This window comes from Salmo trutta, chromosome 12 (assembly GCF_901001165.1).
Source record: "Salmo trutta chromosome 12, fSalTru1.1, whole genome shotgun sequence".
Classification (NCBI taxonomy): domain Eukaryota; kingdom Metazoa; phylum Chordata; class Actinopteri; order Salmoniformes; family Salmonidae; genus Salmo; species Salmo trutta.
Genome location: NC_042968.1, coordinates 67,634,311 through 67,656,119, shown reverse-complemented (window position 1 = coordinate 67,656,119; position 21,809 = coordinate 67,634,311). Strand labels below are relative to the sequence as shown.

Genomic DNA, 21,809 nt, shown 5'->3' with positions numbered 1-21,809 from the left:
AGTAATAACCAGATTAAATCGGGTACGTTTTTTATCCGGCCGTGAAAATACTGCCGCCTATCCATAACAAGTTAACTGCACCTTTATTTGCCAAGGTAGAGTACATGATCATTGAATATATTAAATGTACAGGCTACAATGTGCAGATCTCATGCATAGTAATAACTACATGTATATGTGACTTGCATCCTTGGCACAAAGTCATATTATATTCTACTCAATCCATAGGCTTCATTAATGTCATTCAGACTGTTTTGAAGTTGATACATCTGGCTATGAAAGCTGACGTTCATTGCTAGGTTCTGAACTAATACGTATACCAAACGTTTGGGTCCATACACAGATCGGCTAGATAGCTAGCTACACATCCATAGGCATACAGGCATTTTTATCCTCCACTGCACAATAAGCAAAAACATAGCAAGCTATGTTATTTAATCTATCTGCATTGCATGGCAAATATCTGCAAGGCAAGCTTACAAAATTGTACATTCAATTTGCAGTAAATGCTTTAGCTAGCTAGATTCTTTACATCCACTGTCACAAGACGAAAGCCTGGTTTGCTGGTTGTTTCAGGATTTCCTAAAACAATACCCATAAAGCTAGCCAGCTAGTTGGTTAATGTTAGCAAGTCAGCTAGCTTGCTAAATCGCGATTTTTGTAAATGTAACTTCATGAGAAAAAAATATGCATAATCGTTTGTCTCTACATTAACATATTCCTGTCAACTGTACATTTTTCGTATGATTCGTTATGACGTTATAATCACTTACATTTGATTCCATCCTAGTATTTTTGTCAGCCATCTTTGCTGAAGAAAGTCTCCAGCCTTGGGTCGCATAGGGTCAAATTCGTTATGGGAACCACTCGATATGATTGGTCATTGCCCAGCGGTCGCCGCTGGTGATTTGCATAAAGTTGAGAAAAATTTATATTTTTCACCGCACCGCCCACAGGTCCCTGCTTCTCATTGCTTTCCTTCCATTGAAATGAATGGGAAGCAGTGTTTCACCGCACGGCATCCTGTGCTAGTGTATCATGCCCATTTTACGGAGATTCTGGAGCGGTCCCTGAGACAGGGTTTTCCACCACCATCTACAAAACACCAAATAATTTGGAATTTCTCATTGAAGAATGGTGCCCCTCCAATAGAGTTCCAGAACCTATGTTAATGCGCATTGAAGCTGTTCTGGTGGCCCAACACCCTATTTGTAACGATGTATGCTGAGAGTCGGGAAGCAAGTTCAGGGAGTGAATACAGTTAATAAAATAAATGAAAACAAGAACCACAAAGAGCGCACCGACATGAAACAGCAACAATGACGACTGGGGGAAGAAACCAAAGGGAGTTCAGGGAGTGACATATAAAGGGCAGGTAATCAAGGAGGTGATGAGTCCAGGTGAGTGTCATTATGCACGTAACCCTGGTGCCCTAACGAGCAGCCTGGTGACCTAGAGGCCGGAGAGGGAACACACGTGACACTATTAAGACACTATGTTGGTGTATCCTTTATTTTGGCAGTTACATGTAGTTGCAAGTTGTTGTAAATAAAATATTGGATAAAAAATATTTGTTTTTGTTAATTTCATTTCAACACCACATTTTGCCAAAATATATTTTATTTCATAACAACACATAAGCAAATAGTCATAAAAGGACATAAAAAAAGACATACAGGTACAAAATAACCTGCAAAGAAGTTAACTTCAAGCTAGATTTTTAACAAATTAAGTTGAACAAAGCTGCAATTGAAACGGGACAAAAATCAGCTCCTTCAGAACGTCAGTCTTTACAGTTAAATTGTGCTGCATGATATAATGGAGAGGGTGATAGAATACAGGAAGAGGAAAGCTACACTATGACCTGGTTATGTGGACTCTTCACACAGGCCTTCGTTGAGAATCTCAAACTCCATTTTTCTACATTTGATGGCAGCCATGAAACACAGATTCACACTCCTCTTGCTCTGGGTCTTCAGCAGCTTCACACAGAACATGTGTTCTCCCTCCTTAGGACAGTCCCGGGGAACTTTACACAGACATTGTTTGGACTCTGATTGCACAAAGACAAAAGGGAAAGAGCACAGGTATATTCAATGATTTTGCTATGTTGAAACCCTATTGACACATTCATCCTTGAAACATAATTAATTGTATTGCATGTAAACTAGTTAACTTTTTGCAGATTAGGTTATTTCAGCTGAAGTGGTCAAGTGCTATCTAAATCTGAGGGGGAATCTGTGGTCAGTCAGTCATACCGGTGCAGCTCTCCCACTCGTAGCAGGTGTCAGAGTCGCAGGGCTCCTGGACTGAGCTCTTGGCAGCCATGCTGACCCTGAACTTGGCCCAGTCCAGGCTGACCACATCCTCGTCACACGGGCCCACATTCATGAAGAAGAGCTGGTCACCATGGCAACGGCCCGAGTGGAAACCACAGTAAGACATCATCACACCCCTGCCAACTTCAGCATTGAAGATGCAGAACTCAGTTTTGTATGGGCTGCAATACACACACACAGGTGGAGCACACACAGACATGGAAATCATTAGTCAATCCAAGAAGAGGACAAATCTAGATGAACAGACTGATTCGGGAACCAAATTATTATGGTGGCCTTCAGATGCATGTGATTAGCTATCGTTAAAAGGCAATTAAAAGTCCATTAATATTGAATTGTTCATGACTTAATTATGATTGATAGGTAAAAGTGCTCACAGGCATGTCTCACGTGCCACGCAGATACATTTGGATCCAACGTGCCACTCTCCTCTCCCACATTGATTGTCCGGAACAAATGGCTTATCTGGACAGACACATTGACAGGACAAACATCCAATTACGTAATTTAATTATATTGTCAATCATGTGATCTCCACTTGATTGCGAAAAACTCTATGAGGACTTTAAAAGGACGCCAACTTTCCACCAACATCCCCCTAATGTTTCTTCAAAGTCCCTTTGAGACAGACTACCTATTTTGCAGTGCAGGTCTTTAGGAAGTGGAGGCTCCCAGGTTAGACTCTTGGCACAGGTGTAGAAGCCCTGTTCGGACGGAACCATGCCTCTCTCCGTGCATTCAAGTCCCACGGAGTGGTCCACATTGTACTCCTTCTTGGAGGGGTACAGAGTCATACCCTCAGGCACGGCAGGCGGGGAGCACACCTTCCCTAAGATGGAGGACAATATACTCAACAAGACTGGTTTGACATGATTTTTAAATGTTTTAAATTATGCTATTGTATTGGCAAAACATGGATTCCAAAGTCTGTCCATACAAAAGAGGTTTGGTATGGACAGAGTGTTATGCATTCTGTCCGCATTCTATGCAGGGATTGTTCCTAAGAGGACAGACTTACTGATGCACATCCCTGTGGGCGGGGTCCAGGTACCGTCAGGGCGACAGTTGATGAACTGGTAACCTTCCATTTCAAACCCTGTGAAGCACAGGAACTCCTCCATGTCGCCAAACTCATAGTAACGCTTATCTTTCTGACATTGAGAAGATAGAGAGAGAGACCAAACCTTCCATCATAAAGCCCTAACCTGCAGAGAGATGAACCTAGAGAAGAGGCCCCTCAGCCAGCTGGTTCTGGGGCTCTGTTAAAAAATCCAAACAGATACCACAGAGCCCCAGGATAATTAGACCCAACCAAATCATGAGGGAAAGAATTCATTCCAAAAACTGAAAACATTGGAATGCCATCTCAAATCAAATCAAATCACATTTATTTATATAGCCCTTCTTACATCAGCTGATATCTCAAAGTGCTGTACAGAAAACCAGCCTAAAACCCCAAACAGCAAGCAATGCAGGTGTAGAAGCACGGTGGCTAGGAAAAACTCCCTAGAAAGGCCAAAACCTAGGAAGAAACCTAGAGAGGAACCAGGCTATGAGGGGTGGCCAGTCCTCTTCTGGCTGTGCCGGGTGGAGATTATAACAGCACATGGCCAAGATGTTCAAATGTTCATAAATTACCAGCATTGTCAAATAATAATAATCATAGTAGTTGTCGAGGGTGCAACAAGTTAGTAACACAAGAGTAAGTGTCAGTTGGCTTTTTCATAGCCGATCTTTGAGATTTATCTCTACCGCTCCTGCTGTCTCTAGAGAGTTGAAAACAGCAGGTCTGGGACAGGTAGCACGTCCGGTGAATAGGTCAGGGTTCCAGCAGGTCTGGGACAACAGGTCTGGGACAGGTTGTCCCTAAACAGAGAGTACACAGTGGCAGATATATCTGACCACTGTGACTGACCCAAAACTAAGAAAAGCTATTTGCACATTGTTACAACACTGTAGTTAACAATATAACATGTCAAACATTTCTTTGAAAATGTTTGTGTGTGTAATGTTTACTGTTAATTTATGATTGCCAAAGAAAGTGAAATAAACAATGTAATTGTTTACCATGCCAATAAAGCCCCTGAGAGAGAGAGACTAAATGAAGAAAAAGAAGAAGATGCTAATAAGGGTATAAACAGGTAAAGGTCACCAAGACTGTGACATCATTGAGAGCTGGCCCAGAGCCTTCGGAAATATCACTCTTTCAGAGATCTTAGTGAGCTCTGTCTCTGTTAGCTTTGTTAGCAGTTAGTGTTGTTAGCTTGTGTCTACCCTGAGGTGACTGTTGGCAGGACGCTTGGGTCTTGGACAGCCCTCCACGCCGGGAGGCAAGCCCTCCGCCCGCCCCTCTGTGGCAAAGTCCTCATCATTAACACATACATTTTGCCTGCGGAGAAAAGACACACCAACAGAAAATCAGAAACGCACTCAGGTATATAAATCAACAGTACGTTTTTAACTAGAAGACCAACACTCTTCCTGATTGATTCTATTTTACTGGTGTGGTATGTACAGGTAACTGCCAAAATAAAGGAAACACTAACATAAAGTGTATTAATGAACACTGGAACCACACCTGCTTTCAATATACACTGGGTATACCAAACATTAGGAACACCTTTCTAATATTGAGTTGCACCCTGCCTTTTTTCCCTCAGAACAGCCTCAATTCGTCGGGGCATGGATTCTACAAGTTGTCGAAAGCATTCCACGGGGATGCTGGTCCATGTTGACTCCAATGCTTCCCACAGGTGTCAAGTTGGCTGGATGTCCTTTGGGTGGTGGATAATTTTGATACACACGGGAAACTGTTGAGCGTGAAATACCCAGCAGCGTTGCAGTTCTACTACCAAATCAAACAACTGTAGACTTTACCGTGAAATGCTTACTTACAAGCCCTTAACTAACAGTGCAGTTCAAGAAGAAAATATTTACCAAGTAGACTAAAATAAAAAGTAATAATAAAAGTAACACAATAAGAATAACAATAATGAGGCTATATACAGGGGGCACTGGTACCGAGTCAGTGTGCAGGGGAACAGGCTAGTTGAGGTAATCTGTACATGTAGGTGGGGGCGAAGTGACTATGCATAGGTAACAAACAAACAGTGAGTGTACAAAAGGGAGGGGGGTGGGTCAATGTAAATTGTCCGGTGGTGGTTTTATGAATTGTTCAGCAGTCTTATGGCCTGGGGGTAAAAGCTGTTGAGGAGCCTTTTGGTCCTAAACTTGGCGTTCCGGTACCGCTTGCCGTGTGGTAGCAGAGAAAACAGTTTATAACTTGGGTGACTGGAGTCTCTGACAATTTTATGGGCTTTCCTCTGACACCGCCTATTATATAGGTCCTGGATGGCAGGAAGCTTGGCCCCAGTGATGTATTGGGCCGTTCGCACTACCCTCTGTAGCTCCTAATCGTCAGATGCCGAGCAGTTGCCATACCAGGCGGTGATGCAACCGGTCAGGATGCTCTCGATGGTGCAGCTGTAGAACGTTTTGAGGATCTGGGCACCCATGCCAAATCTTTTCAGTCTCCTGATGGGGAAAAGGTTTTGTTGTGCCTTCTTCACGACTGTCTTGGTATGTTTGGACCATGATAGTTCATTGGTGATGTGGACAGCAAGGAACTTGAAACTCTCGACCCGCTCCACTACAGCCCCGTCGATGTTAATGGGGGCCTGTTCGGCCCGCCTTTTCCTGTAGTCCACAATCAGCTTCTTTGTCTTGCTCACATTGAGGGAGAGGTTGTTGTCCTGGCACAACACCACCAGTTCTCTGACCTCCTCCCTATAGGCTGTCTCATCATTGTCGGTGATCAGGCCTATCACTGTTGTGTCGTCAGCAAACTTAATGATGGTGTTGGAGTCGTGTTTGGTCACGCAGTCGTGGGTGAACAGGGAATACAGGAGGGGACTAAGTACACACCCCTGAGGAGCCCCAGTGTTAAGGATCAGCGTGGCAGATGTGTTGTTGCATACTCTTACCGCCCGTCAGGAAGTACAGAATCCAGTTGCATCGGGAGGTGTTTAGTCCCAGAGTCCTTAGCTTAGTGATGAGCTTCGTGGGCACTATGGTGTTGAACGCTGAGCTGTAGTCAATGAACAGTATTCTCACATAGGTGTTCCTTTTGTCCCGGTGAGAAAGGGCAGTGTGGAGTACGATTGAGGCTGCATCATCTGTGGATCTGTTGGGGCGGTATGCGAATTGGAGTGGGTCTAGGGTGTCCGGGAGGATGCTGTTGATGTGCGCCATGACCAGCCTTTCGAAGACACTTCATGGCTACCGACGTGAGTGCCATTGGGCGATAATCATTTAGGCAGGTTACCTTCGCTTTCTCGGGCACAGGGACTTTGGTGGTCTGCTTGAAACATGTAGGTATTACAGACTCAGTCAGGGAGAAGTTGAAAATGTCAGTGAAGACACCTGACAGTTGGTCCGCGCATGATTTTAGTACATGGCCTGGTAATCCGTCTGGCCCAGCGCCTTTGTGAATGTTGACCTGTTTAAAGGTTTTGTTCACATCGGCTACCAAGAGCGTTCATATCGGCTACCAAGAGCGTTATCACACAGTCATCCAGCTCTCGTGCATGCTTCCGTGTTGCTTGCCTCTAAGCGAGCATAAAAGGCATTTAGCTCGTCTGGTAGGTTCGCGTCACTGGGCAGCTCACGTCTATACCCCGTTCAAAGGAACTTATTAAATCTTTTGTCTTGCCCATTCTCCCTATGAATGGCACAAATACACAATCCATGTCTCATTTGTCTCAAGGCTTAAACATGTCAGTCTCTCTTACTCTTGGAAGATGGAGATGAAGCATCCCTCCTCCTGTCTGGCCGGTCCCTGGCAGAGTTTGCCCCCCCTCAGGGGAGCGGGGTTGTTGCACTCTCTGGTACGATGTCTCTTCATGGATGCATCACAGGCACTCCATGTCCCCCAGCAGCTCCAGTAACCATCTACTGCCTCTGAGGAAACCACACAGCAAACCACACTCAGACCTGCCTGGTGTTTACAGACCAGAAGCCAAACCACATTCAGCACTGTTTGGTGTGTACTAATCACCAGGAGTCCAACCACATTCAGCAGTGTCTGGTGTCAGTCAAACATACTGAGCACTGTCAAATGACTGTGCAATACACAACAGGGACTATAAATAATCCTCATCCTGTATAAAAATGTGTATATCAGTGAGTGAGTGGGTGCTGCTGTGTACCTGAGGTGTAGTCTTTCGCCCGTTGCTCACAGTTGGGCCCGTAGGTGCCCGTCTGGCAGATGCACTGACAGTCTGTGCCAGAGAGGACAGCACGGGCATTGTTAGGGCAGGGGGCACACTTGCAGGAGTCAAAGTCCTCCAGGTACTCCACCAGAGCTCTGGTCAAGTGCCTTCTTTTAGTGGCAGCACATGGGATCCCCTTGACCAGGTTGATGATGGGCAACAGCTGGAGACAGATAGGAAGGAGACTAATTTCTCACAGGAAGTGACCTGTTTTATGTCTTAGGAAAGAGCTGTCATAAACAGAAAGTATCTCAAAAAGATGGTATGGATTCACTATATCACAACTAATCATAAACAATCAATGAATTAACTGGATTCATTGTTTCCATCCTATTTCATTATATTCCATGGAGGGAGTTCTGACCTCATATTCCACAACAGCAGGGTTGTCTATGAGTGATTTGGCCCAGTTCGTATAAGTGGTGCTGTCAGGGGCAGCCCCTTTCTTCTCCCAGGCCAGGGCTGCAGCCTCTCCGGTCCTGCCTCCACGCACCATGGAGAAAGACTTTTCTGACGACTGCACGAAAGAGCCTGACCAACACAGAAGTAACAGTAAATGGTGAAAAGCCAGTTCTCAACAAAACTATTGAGAGAGATACTTAATGAAACCGAACAAGTGAAAAGTCAAGACGACTAGAGCAAGGTGGTCTATCTTGAATGTTCAATTTGTATGTAACGGTAATTAGAAAAACCAACCTTCATGTTTTTCAGTCATTGTATTGTCGGAGCATCTTACAACATTTGATCTTCGCGAGTATATTATTATAACCATGCTCGACTCAGACTTTAGGCATCCTTTGGTATGCTCTTCTGTTAAACCTGTGACAATGAAACACAAAATAATTAACAATTTATGAAATCAGAGAGAACAATGCACTAGCAGTGGGTATTGTACCTCCTTTTGACTACAAGGTTGTGCTCTCGTACCACTGTTCTTAAGCTCCAGTCTGCTGTACTGGTAAAGCAGATCATAGTGTCCCCCTAAGGTCCCGGAGCCAAAGTAGTGGGTCCCAAAGTGCTTGAAGATCTCCCTGTAGAGGGCGTAGTTGTACTCCAGAGGCAGGCTGGTCAGAAACTGTAAGAAGGGCTCTGTCAGGTACAGGTCTGAATCCTTCATCCTGAATCTGGATACAGGTAACACCTGGTGCACTCGGAAGAACTGGGAGTCCTGCAGGATAGGGTGAGATTACATGATCATAACGTCAGTGTTACTTTCCCAGCTTTGACTCGCAGTGATTGTATGCCTGCCTCACAGTAAATGCCAGTCATACTGCTTGGATAGAGGGTATGGTAATGTGATCTTAGATCTGTGATTGAGGAAAACCTCTACTTCAAGGTCTGCCACTACATTGTAATACTGTGATCAGGGTGTTTATTTTTGTGTGTGTGATTGCATGCATGTAAGTGATTGTGAATATGTGAGAGTGCATATACTGTAGATGCAGCTTGCCGTCTTCTTTGAAGCTGAAATAGCCTGCTTGAAGTTGCGTGTGTTGGATTGGTGGTGGTTTCTGGAACCAAAGAAGAAGATCGGGAACCAGATTAAACTAGAGTCACCACTGGAGGTACTACTGCTGGCCGAGACTGGTGGGGAGGCCAGGTTGACGGTCTCACTGAAGACTGGCTGGGGTTCCTGTTTAAAGTCATCTGGGATCTCGACCTGTGGAAGCAGAACCACAACTAGAACTGATCCCAGACCAGTCAAACATGGGGAAATAGAATAAGATGAGATCTCTATGCAGTAGTACTGTACCTTGATCTCAAAGCTTTCTACATTGGCTGGGACGCGGTAGTACAGCCTGTAGTTGCCTCTGCTCTTGTTCAGGTTGCAGGTGTCCCCCATGAACATGTTATCCAGTACCGCCCCCCTCAATTCCTCTGCCATGGCATCAAACCTGAAACAGGAAAGTAACACAAGCCAGCAGCATTAACCCTGAAGTTACATTACTTTTCTTAAAATCACAGGATACGTATCAAGAAATTACATGAAGCAGTCCTGCTCTGTATTCACTGACTACTGCTAAACATCTACTATGAGATTGACCACTGCTCCAGGCAATGTCTTATGCTGGCCTTTGACCTTAACCTACCCGTTTCCTATGAGGTCAGCTCCAGGGACCACTCTCTTCTCAACAGGACACACTATTTTGAATTCATCACAGTCCTTCTCGTCTGAGTTGTCCCCACAGTCATTCTGTTTATTGCATGTTAGTTCGGAGCTGATACAGCGACCTGCGACAAGGGGAAATGTACATGAGCAGAGTTTTGTTTAAATGTGCACATGCAGTATTTTGTCTATACTGTATATGTAGTAGGTGAATATATGACTGTTTACCATTGCCACACTGAAACTCTTTGCAGTTGAGTGTTTCCATCTTGCACTCTGTTGATGGGTAACACGCTCTGTCTTCTGTCAGAACAGCATCGCACTCCACACCTCCAAACTGGGAAGGCCTTAGCAGTGACCGAGTCCTTAACTACAAAATCAGAAAACTAGTCAGAGACAGACGGTGGAAGTGTGTGCGTGTATTTCTGTATGTGTGTCTCTGTGTGTGTATATTCTTTCACTTGCCTGTTTTTTGGCACACGGGGAGCACCCGGACCAGTTGGCCCAATCAGTGAGTTGACAGTGGATGAAGCAGGCCTGGACATTACATGCCCGACTCTCATGCTTCTGACACAGCTGCTCACAACTATTCTTCCAGTAATAGTCATCATATTGGATACTCCTGCAGAGGAGGGAATTGTGAAATCACAGAAAGTCGTATTATATTATATTTCAAAAGAGTTTTGTTTGAAACTGAGATAGTCATAAAGACACTGAGTAAATGCAAAAGGAGCTTTTGGCCAACTGACCTCAAAATGATATGCATAAATCATAAATTACATACAGTAAAATATCCTTCCTTTACGGGGCTTGCGAAGCAAGAAACCCACTTTAAATCATTGACATACTTCTGACTTATTATAGTAAAAAAAGAACAATAGTCAATGTCTGCGGCCCGGCGGAAATCTAGTTAACATAATACCAAAATCCCCATTAAAAATGAATCACTTTAAGCTAGAGATATCTGGTTCTTTGCATGGGCTGCATCTCAATCCACTACATCCCCTGATGTCGCCATTCTGGATCTGCAGGACTTGTCTGAATCTACTGATCTACTGTACATCTGATCTACTGTAAGTCGCTCTGGGTAAGAGCGTCTGCTAAATGACTAAAATGTAAATGTAAATCTGCCAACTTCTGTCTGTAGTGTCTGAACCGTTTGGGCTACACACTAACTTAACAACTCGGTGGAAACTTGAGTCTCTCACGAACACGTACAGTTGAAGTCGGAAGTTTACATACACCTTAGCCAAATACATTTAAACTCACAATTCCTTCACAATTCCTGACACTTAATCCCAGTAAAAATTCCCTGTTTTAAGTCAGTTAGGATCACCAGTTTATTTGAAGAATGTGAAATGTCAGAATAATAGTAGAGAGAATGATTTATTTCAGCTTTTATTTCTTTCATCACATTCCCAGCAGGTCAGAAGTTTACATACACTCAATTAGTATTTTGTAGCATTGCCTTTAAATTGTTTAACTTGGGTCAAACGTTTCGGGTAGTCTTCCACAAGCTTCCCACAATAAGTTGGGTGAATTTTGGCCCATTCCTCCTGACAGAGCTGGTGTAACTGAGTCAGGTTTGTAGGTATCCTTGCTCGCACACGCTTTTTCAGTTCTGCCCACAAATGTTCTATGGGATTAAGGTCAAGGCTTTGTGATGGCCACTCCAATACCCTGACTTTGTTGTTCTTAAGCCATTTTGCCACAATGTTGGCCATTGTCCATTTGGAAGACCCATTTGCGACCAAGCTTTAACTTCCTGACTGATGTCTTGAGATGTTGCTTCAATATATCTACATAATTTTCTTTCCTCATGATGCCATCTATTTTGTGAAGTGCACCAGTCCCTCCAGCAGAAAAGAACCCCCACAACATGATGCTGCCACCCCCGTGCTTCATGGTTGGGATGGTGTTCTTCGGCTTGCAAGTGTCCCCCTTTTTCCTCCAAACATAACGATGGTCATTATGGCCAAACAGTTCTATTTTTGTTTCATCAGACCAGAGGACATTTCCTCAGAAAGTACAATCTTGTCCCCATGTGCAGTTGCAAACTGTAGCCTGGCATTTCTATTGCAGTTTTGGAGCAGTGGCTTCTTCCTTGCTGAGCGGCCTTTCAGGTTATGTCGATATAGGACTCGTTTTACTGTGGATATAGATACTTTTGCACCTGTTTCCTCCAGAATCTTCACAAGGTCCTTTGCTGTTGTTCTGGGATTTATTTGCACTTTTCACACCAAAGTACGTTTATCTCTAGGAGACAGAACGAGTCTCCTTCCTGAGCGGTATGACGGCTGCGTGGTCCCATGGTGTTTATAATAGAGTACGATTGTTAGTATAGATGAACATGGTACATTCAGGCATTTGGAATTTGCTCCCAAGGATGAACCAGACTTGTGGAGGACTACAATTTTTTTTCAGAGATTTTGGCTGATTTCTTTTGATTTTCCCATGATGTCGAGCAAAGAGGCACTGAGTTTTAAGTTAAGGTAGGCCTTGAAATACATCCACAGGTACACCTCCAATTAACTCAAATTATGTCAATTAGCCTATCAGAAGCTTCTAAAGCCATGACATAATTTTCTGGAATTTTCCAAGGGGTTTAAAGGCACAGTCAACTTAGTGAATGTAAACTTCTGACCCACTGGAAATGTGATACAGTGAATTATAAGTGAAATAATCTGTCTGTAAACAATTGTTGGAAAAATGACTTGTGTCATGCACAAAGTAGATGTCCTAACCGACTTGCCAAAACTATAGCTTGTTAACAAAGAAATTTGTGGAGTGGTTGAAAAACGTTTTAATGACCCCAACCTAAGTGTATGTAAACTTCCGATTTCAACTGTATATATAGACAGGTGTGTGCCTTTCCAAATCATGTCAAAACAATTACATTTACCACAGGTAGATTCCAATCAAGTTGTAGAAACATCTCAAGGTTGATCGATGGAAACAGGATGCAGCTGAGCTCAATTTCGATTCTCATATCAAATGGTCTGAATTCTTCGGTATTCTTTGTTTTTTATTTTTAATACATCTGCAAAAATGTCTAAAAAACAGTTTTTGCTTTGTCACTATAGGGTATTGTGTGTAGCTTGATGAGCATTTTTTTATTTAATCAATTTTAGAATAGGGCTGTAATGTAACAAAATGTGGACAAAGTCAAGGGGTCTGAATACTTTCCAAATGCACTGTATGTTATCTGGCTATGCACCATGCTATAGGTTTGTTAATTTAGCAGACAAAAAATGCTTATAAGTGCCTTTGCCATTATCTTACATTATATGATTTTATAGTAGCAATAATTTTAATTAATTTATCTGAATAAAATAGAAAGAATATTTTTTTCCATTCCCGGAACGAGAGTGCGCACATGAAGTGGCTATGATGAGCGTGAAAGTCATCATTTGAAACAGGTTCTATCAATATGCTAGATTTAGAGTTATTTGGCAACTTAAGTTGTGAATGTTGCAAACCATAGAATGCCTTATAAATTAAGATATATGGGCTGCATTATGACTAGGCTATCGATGATTTGAGAAAGTCGAAAAAAACCCAGCTTGTGCTTTGTTCCTTGCTGCACACGTTGTTCTCTCCTCAAGTGATCATATTTTCACCCATCAGACTATTCTCAATTTAAATGTAATCTTGTCTTTACTCATATGTACAATTTGTTTAGATTTAGAATGGCCCATTAGCAAATGTACTGGAAAAGGGGCAAGAGAAAAAAGACATGTCATCCTTTTGCAACGGAGGCCACTTTCCCGCAGGGTTCGTTTCACTCATGTCCGGTAGGCTACTCCGGTTATTTTGCAGATGTGAGGTGATATTCCACCCAAACTCTGTATGCCATGGTCTCTCCAACCCTGTTCCTGCAGCTACCCACTGCTTAATTTGGGAAACCAAATGAAATCTGTTCGTGAACATCGATAGTAACATGTTTTCACAGCAAAACATATTTAATTAAAACGGTTGACAGCCCCTCTCTCTGCTTTCTGGAGAAAGGAATGAAGGAGAGAGGGGAGGATCTGGAAATACATGATGGTGAGCTATTTTGTAGCTAAAGGCAATGTGTCAGCCTATTAATCATTAAAATATTTTTTAAAAGCCCAAGTACTAGGCTATTTAAAATCCAATACAAAAGTCTTATAATTGTAGGCTAACTCTGAATTTGTTATTATTAGATGGGACTTGCTAAACTGTAAATCTTCATCATACTCTGATTTTTTATAAATATTATTATTGTTGTTATTTAACACGCTATTCCTCTTAAACCGTTTAACCCTTGTGTTGTCTTAAGGGTCAAAAATGACCTGCCACTGTGTTTAACAGCAGAGAAAACCCCCTAAATTATCTTTCTTCAACTTGAAATTTGATTACTTTTCCTAGAATGACCCCAACATTAGAAAAAGTGAAACATCGCCTTTGTTCATATATCCATGAAAGCTGTACACCACCAGGGCACAAAGATTGTCTTAGGGTCATTTTTGACCTGGCAGTTATAAAATAATTTACACACCACAACAACCACAAAGATACACACACACACACACACACACACACACACACACACACACACACACAATGAGAAATTTAGATTATGTGTGCTACTGATTGAACTCAGCCAGCAGCTCTTGAAGAGGAAGACCACCATGGTTGGCACAGATAGAAAGAACAAGCCTAAGCTCCCCCCTGCACTCCTCGGAACAAGGGAGAGAGAGGCCTTCTCATCAAAGTTTGCCTTCACCCCACCACCACTCTAGTGTCTTACCTCCCAAAGAGGAACAAGAATGTGGTCCTCCTGAGCACACTGCACAAAATGGCTGAGATCAGTGATCGTGAGGACAGGAAGCCAGCCATCATGCTGGACTATAACCATAACAAAAGAGGCGTGGACAACCTGGACAAGGTGATTGGAACTTACAGCTGCAGGAGGATGACTGCCAGCTGGCCCATGGTCATCTTCCATAACATCATTGATGTGTCCTCATACAATTCCTTCGTGATATGGAACAAAATCAACCCTACCTGGTTGCCTGATAAGCGGAACAAGAGGAGGGTGTTCCTGGAGCAGCTGGGAAAGGCACTTGTAACACCATACATTCAAAGAAGGGAGCGCCTCCCCCACACAGCAGCCTCTGCAGCGCTTGTGAAAGCTGTTCAGGGGGCTGAATCTTGTCCTGATCCACCTGAGGTTGCAGATGGGGCAAGCAAGAGGAGGAGATGCCAATTCTTCCCGCCAAAGAAGGACTGTATAACAAATACTATGTGCTGAACATGTGAGAAATACATCTGCAAAGTCCATGCACACACACATGCACACTGTCCTACATGTGCTACAAATCAGCTACTTTGACCACTTTGCCAAAACCTTAGACAAAAAGTTTGAGGATATGACATCTTGGTCTCCTTCCGTGCTATTCAAATCTGAAATCAGAACAGAATTATCTGGAATGGATCAAATGTTACAGCAGTTTTAATAACTGCATCAGCAACATTTTCTGTAACTTTTTATAGACAATTGAAATGTTGACCAATTTCACAACAAGTTAGACAAAAAGTTAGAGGGTATGTCTCCTTCTCTGCTATTAAAATCTGTCGTCAGAACAAAAATATCTGTTACCAATCTAACCATACATCTGTATTAGTAGCTGCATTAAAAAAATTGTTTCCTAACTTTTTCCAAGCAACTGCCGTTTTGACCACTCCCCCAACAAGACAGACAAAAATGTATAGTGTATGAATTCTCTGCATTTCACATCTGAAAAAATAACAGGAATCGCTTCTACTAATCAAGAGGTAAAGCTGTTTTAGTAACCCATCGACTGCTTTCATTACAGATGCAGTAAGTCATGTCACAAGCTAGCAGATTCAGCTCTGGTCCTGGGCATAGCTTGCTAGCGCTGGTCTAGCTCTTGTCTGCACTATAATTTATAACTTCTTAAGTGTTGTTGTGTCTTTGGCTATGCCGGGTTAAGTGATATGACATGCTATTCTATAAAATAATTTCTCTGTAATTAATATTACCTGATTAAGCTAATCATGTAAATGTAATTAACTAGAAAGTCGGGGCACAACGAAATAATGTTTATAGAGCTGTTATCTTCCGAATAAACTCTTAAAGACCTGGTAGTCTTTTACATCAGTAGCAGTCAATTATTAATCGTCACTTTATTCAGTCTCATCTGAAAGTTGTAAATTCTTGGTTATCTTCACGAACCCTGGCTAACAAGTTGAAACAGCAATACAAAATTTGGTTTAATTATTTATTTACTAAATACCAAAATAATCACACAGAATTACATATACACAGAATGTATGATACATTGATTACAAATTATGTCATAAAGGAAAACGTCCCTAGCGGACGGAACAGATATGACGGCTGGTTACACATAGAGAGGGGGTTGGGTTTGAGTGAAAGAGGGGGAAGACTGAAGAGCAAAAAGGTTTTGTGTCTCTATCGGGCCGTAGGCAGCTATGCTATCGTAAATACAGTATTTTATGCATTCTAAATAACCGGCCATTTGAAAAAGGAAAATGCAATAAATATTTACTCTGAGCTGCGCTTCGATCGGTTGTTCGTAGATGGAAGGCCGGGTGGTCCAGCATGGATCTCTTGTCCTCTGAAGAATGTCTAGTGGTGAACTGGAGCATGGTAGAATGGATACTCTGTCCGTCCTCTCCTAGCCCACGTTTAGCGGGCGGAGAGGGTATCACTTCTTTAGTGAATAAGAGTTCAAAGTTCATATCAAGTTGCCATACTTTTAAGCTCATGCTATGTTCTGGCTGGTATAGTTGAAATTCATCCTTTCGGCGTGTGGATCGTCATCTTCACATTGACATTTTATGCTAATTTTGTTAGGTTCTTGTCATTCAACCAGAGCTCACGCTGAGGTTGGCTTAGTTCTGTAGGTGATCTTTGTCCTTTCAACGTGGGGACCGCAAGTCCGCACGTCCTTGGAACAGGAAGTTGAATTTTTGTCAACGGGTTTATATTGTGGTGAAAGAAGGGCGTGTTTCATAGTTTACAACCAATGTCTGTTCACTTGGGCGGGGCCTCTGAGTGAGCAGAGTTTCTCTATGACAAACTGTTCTCTCATTTAAGAAGCTAAAATTACATTTCTTCTTTTCACAAATAGTTTCATATTTAAACATTTAAATTGCACAATAATTCCATGTGAATCTGATAACTAGAATGTGTAGATTTTCCAAGATACAGTTTATGTCGTCCTATCATCAGTAATCATGTCTCAGACGCCAACTGATCTGACATCATATTCATTAAGTACCAACGCATATTTTCAACTGGTTGGATTACCGAAATATGGTTCCGTTTCCCACCTTTTGATGTCACCAGATTCTCTATGTTAACAAAGGCTTTACAAGAGTCAACTCTATAAAGTAGAGAGAGAGAAAAGGGGAAAGGTATTTATGGGGGTCATAAACCTCCCCCATCAAGCCAACGTCATGACAGTGTGCATACATATGCATATACTGTAATACCCACCAACAATAATTGTAACTCTTGAACCGTTCAAGCAAGAGACACCAAACTAACTTTCACATGTTCAGGCTGCCCATTCATCTCAACCAACCAATCAATCAATCAATATCCGAGTGACGCAGTGGTCTAAGGCACTGCATCTCAGCGCTAGAGGCGTCACTACAGACCCTGGTTTGATCCTGGGCTATAACACAACCGGCCGTGACCGGGAGTCCCACACAATTGGCCCAGCATCGTCCAGATTAGGGGAGGGGTTGGTCGCGGTAGGCGTCATTGTAAAATAATAATTTGTTCTTAACTGGTTTGCCTAGTTAAATAAAGGTTAAATAAAAAATAAAAACAGTCACCACCATTACTCTTGCAGACACTATCACTACTATACCATTTAAAAACCATACATACTTTAAAATATGATAGCAAGCACACCACATTTTCTTCAGGAAATATACTTTTCACTGTTAGTCTAAAGAGTTTATTTATTAGATAGAACTACAACTAGCTATCAGTAGGTCTACATACGAACCTATTGTACATAGTTCTTCAACTACAACAAAAATACTCTTAAAAAGATGTAATCACTAGATGCACCATCATATTTCTCTCCCCAAATAGCCTAAAACTTTCTAATCATTACATCGTCGTTCAACTGTTGTTAGGTTAGATTACTCGTTGTGAGGTTAGATTCCTCGTTGGATATTACTGCATTGTCAGAACTAGAAGCACAAGCATTTCGCTACACTTGCATTAACATCTGCTAACCATGTGTATGTGACAAATAAAATTTGATTTGAACTAAAACTAAACTTCATTTACACTGAATGTTTTACAAAAGCAAATCTATCTATTTATCTGAAACCCACAGCATTAATGATTCAGAGTTGCTTTGCTAAGAGTGTTGTGCACATAATCCTGCCTATTATTCCCATCTTCTGACAGAAGATCACATTGTCATACAGATGTAGGATCTTAATTTGATTATTCTTTTGTTGCAGAGAATTTTCCTGCACAGCAGAAAAAGCAAACTTGTATTGTATTCAAGGTTCAAAAAGGATTCTAAAGTTTGTAATTTCCACTTAAAATGTAATTATTTGCCTCCATGAAAAATGTATCAACCCCTACAGAAAATGTCCATTAATTACAAACCACATAATAATTCCCATTTCCTGTTGCTGCACAATTATTTTCCTGCTGTAGAAAACTGGCTCAAATTAAGATCCTACATCTGTATGTCTTCTTTCAGTGTTCAAACGCATCAACTGTAGTTTATACATTTTTGTGATCTAAGTTCCCAACAATCCAAAGTAATCAGGTTTATATAGTAGTATATCAAAGTAATCAGACCAATTATTTTACAAAATGTTACTTTGACTAAACATAACTACTTTACTTTAAATAGTACAGTAAAACATTTCAGCTTCTTCCACTACCATAACAATACTTGGACAGAGATAAAGCAAGCCCCTCAACTTTACTTCATGTAAAGTTACCATTTAGTTCTGTGCTATCTCTCTGCTCATACTAAGTTGTGTATTTTACCTGCGGCGCTCCTGGGTCCCGTAGTTGCAGGTTCTGGTGCAGGTGGACCATGAGCTCCAGGCGTAGTGGTCACAGAAGCAGCCCAGGCTGACCGTAACTGAACCCAGGACATGCAGCAGTACCAGGAGACTGTTGGTACGGTCCATGGAGAAGGATGGTCCAGGAACAGCTCACACTGTGGTCAGGACACTTCTGAAAGAACTGGATGGAGAAAGATAAGGAAGTGGAGGAGGAAATAGATAGTTGAGCAGGATTTACATCCAGGCACACTCAATGAAATCCATGCACTTCATCCCACATGATACCAGAGGTAGGACCAAGTCACTATTATTCGAGTTACAAGCAAGTCTCAAGATCAGAGTCTCAAGTCGAGTCCCAAGTAGAACGGGTCGAGTCTCGAGTCAAGTGCAAGTCGTGCATTCTAACAGCAAGTCGAGTCGAGTCACAAGTTTTTTCAAGTCAAGTAAAAATGATCTATACATGCAATTATTTGTTCAACTACAAATCGTTGTCTATTTATTGAGGCTACCAGACAACCATTTTCATTATTTTGTCTACAAAATGTAATTGATGATGTAATTGTAAAATAGGGTCCTTATAGCAGTCGTAAGGGAGTGACATTAGCAGAATGCAAAGCAGGTTGACGTGCTCAGAGTGTCGATTTATTTACTTCATATCATACAAAATATACAAGTAGATTTACCAAATATACATGGGTCCAAAAGAAATAGCCTCTGTATCATGCTTAACCTGTCCTATCTGAACGGACACAGGTAGAGGGCAAGACTGCACAGTCTCCCCTTGAGAAACCAAATCGACCGTGTCTAACAGGAGCTCAAACAGGTACATATAAGCACTTAGCCCCTCCCAGGACCATACAATTACCCAATTGGCAATTACAACTAATAAACTGGTTCTACAATGTAAAAGGCAATTTCCACATCCATTGTTACATTGGTACATTAGACTTCATTATTATTAATGACATTTCATCACAATTCATACTTGGAACAACAATTTTCTGTTATTCAACATACTAGCTTATTTCTATATGGACTGAGGCACACTCGCTCCTATTAGCATAGCCACAATGACAGAGACATAGGACACAGACACACGGAATTCCGACATAACCTGGGAAATATGAACAAAGAAAACCCATAGAGAATGATAGAGGCCACTAGTGGCCAAAAGGCTGCTTTAGCGTGGGCGGTGCCATTGAGGGCTTCCACCCTGCTTCCGCCATTTTAAAGTAGTTTAAGTAGTCAACTTGGTAGGGATTCCTGTTGGTTTGAGCCTCAATGGTGCTGTCACAGACGCTATAGTGGCACAGATATAAAGATGAGTGTTCTATGAGGAAACCATACAATTAATTAAATAAACAGAACTTCTAGCTCATGAGTCTTGCAAACCTTCATGTGCACAATAAACATCAAGCCCAGTCAGAGAACATTTTTAAATAAAAATGTATAGTATCAAACATGAAACAGAAATGTGTAAGTGTTACAATAAACAGTACAAGGCATAGCTGTGGGAAGTAGGGCTGCTGAGAGCACCCCTTGAACCCCCCCACAAAAAGTAATTTTATGTTTTACAAAAGTAGTGCACTGTGCCTTTAATATTCATGTATGTAGCCTGGACATTTTTTTTATCTGCACCCCCAGCCCCCTCCCCCACCCCTGGGGGGTCATATAAGAGGGCTGTGTACATTTCACTAGCCAGTCTGTTGCAGTTTTTTTTTGCAAGGGCGATGCTGCGGCTACTGTCTCTGGCTGAGTGTAGAGTAATCCACAGAAACGCTGTGCCACAAAATGAGTGACAAAACGTTACAATACCAGGCCAGATCATTTCAAGTCATTTGAGTCTTGAGGCTCCAAGTCCAAGTCAAGTCTCAAGTTATTTTATGTTCTATCAAGTCGAGTCCCAAGTCGACAAATTTGTGAGTGCAAGTTAGTGCTGAGCAATTAGTGCGATTCGGTTTCGTTTAGATTATTAAAAAATAATCCGTTTTCGTTTTCTATACTTTTTTTTTTACATTAAATGCACTTTGAATTATGTGGGTTGAATGCTGTAAGAACAGAATAAACAATGAATAAAAGTCCCATGATGGTAGTGACTACCCATTACTGCTTATCACATGTTAATCATCATTTATTCACATTCTTTTATTTGAATAAAATATTTGTTTAGTTTGATGACTTCATTATTTCTTTCCAAGTCATCATCTCATAGAGCTGCTGCCTATGCTGTCTGACAAAATCACTATTTTACTAGTTCTTCAAAGTAAATAAGGCATACTTTTATGACTGATTAATACCAACTATCAATCGCTTATATAATGTATTTTCAGGTAGTGATAACTAGCGAAACAATTGCTTTCTATCCCTCTCGATTGCAAGTTCTCTCTTCTATCCGTCTCCATGTCTGCTCCACACAGACCGGACAAGTAAACTGGCACGCAGTGGATTATGCTCATTATTGTTAATTGCCACGTTTTCTGAGCTAAACTATGTACAATATTGGCCTTTTGTAAAATAAAACTCCCTATTGCATCGCACAGTTCGGGGCTTGATCTGATTTATCTCTACAAAAACTGTGCATCCAGCTCACAGAAGAAAAAAAACAATATGGAATTCAAATAATTTTGTCAATTCGTTCTTTAAAAAATGAAAATAACAGAAATGTTGGTTAATTGCTCAGCACTAGTCCAAGTCATGTGACTCGAGTCTGCATCTTCATGATACTATATTAGAATTTAGGCATCAAGGGTTAAATTCCTCCTCATATATAATCCATAGTTTTGCAAAACTACGCGTTCTAGATACTGTCCCCTTCCAGATAACAAACAGATTGTCAATACAATTCAAACAAATTCTGACTCACCACGGTGTTGACTCCTCGGCCACTAGATCCTGAGCTCTACAAGAGTGTGTGTGCATGTGAGTATGTTTATGTTCAATAGCTTGATGGGAACTACTTCATATACCTCCCTAAATGATCTCCCAAGGGAATCGGACTGTGAAAACGATTGGTTATTTGACTTGCCT

General features: G+C 41.7%; 1 protein-coding gene across 3 annotated transcripts in view; it reads right to left on the bottom strand.

The window, feature by feature from the left end:
• Window positions 1–1,491: 1,491 nt before the first annotated feature.
• LOC115204031 (complement component C6) overlaps window positions 1,492–21,809 on the bottom strand; it is a 53,183-nt gene continuing 32,865 nt past the window's right edge. Inside the window, exons 1-18 of one of the 3 annotated variants that reach the window (XM_029769262.1) lie at window positions 21,646–21,796; window positions 18,763–18,963; window positions 10,182–10,338; window positions 9,945–10,086; window positions 9,700–9,841; window positions 9,363–9,504; window positions 9,060–9,269; window positions 8,537–8,777; window positions 8,306–8,428; window positions 7,974–8,140; window positions 7,547–7,772; window positions 7,130–7,298; window positions 4,614–4,728; window positions 3,358–3,490; window positions 2,974–3,168; window positions 2,717–2,804; window positions 2,259–2,500; window positions 1,492–2,053 (exon numbers count right to left, since the gene is read on the bottom strand). In XM_029769262.1, coding sequence (XP_029625122.1) covers window positions 1,869–2,053; window positions 2,259–2,500; window positions 2,717–2,804; window positions 2,974–3,168; window positions 3,358–3,490; window positions 4,614–4,728; window positions 7,130–7,298; window positions 7,547–7,772; window positions 7,974–8,140; window positions 8,306–8,428; window positions 8,537–8,777; window positions 9,060–9,269; window positions 9,363–9,504; window positions 9,700–9,841; window positions 9,945–10,086; window positions 10,182–10,338; window positions 18,763–18,908 — 2,823 coding nt within the window. In that variant the 5' untranslated portion in view covers window positions 18,909–18,963; window positions 21,646–21,796 and the 3' untranslated portion in view covers window positions 1,492–1,868. Of the gene's footprint in view, window positions 2,054–2,258; window positions 2,501–2,716; window positions 2,805–2,973; window positions 3,169–3,357; window positions 3,491–4,613; window positions 4,729–7,129; window positions 7,299–7,546; window positions 7,773–7,973; window positions 8,141–8,305; window positions 8,429–8,536; window positions 8,778–9,059; window positions 9,270–9,362; window positions 9,505–9,699; window positions 9,842–9,944; window positions 10,087–10,181; window positions 10,339–18,762; window positions 18,964–21,645; window positions 21,797–21,809 lie in introns of those variants that run through there. The other 2 variants (XM_029769264.1, XM_029769263.1) reach the window with 2 other exon arrangements.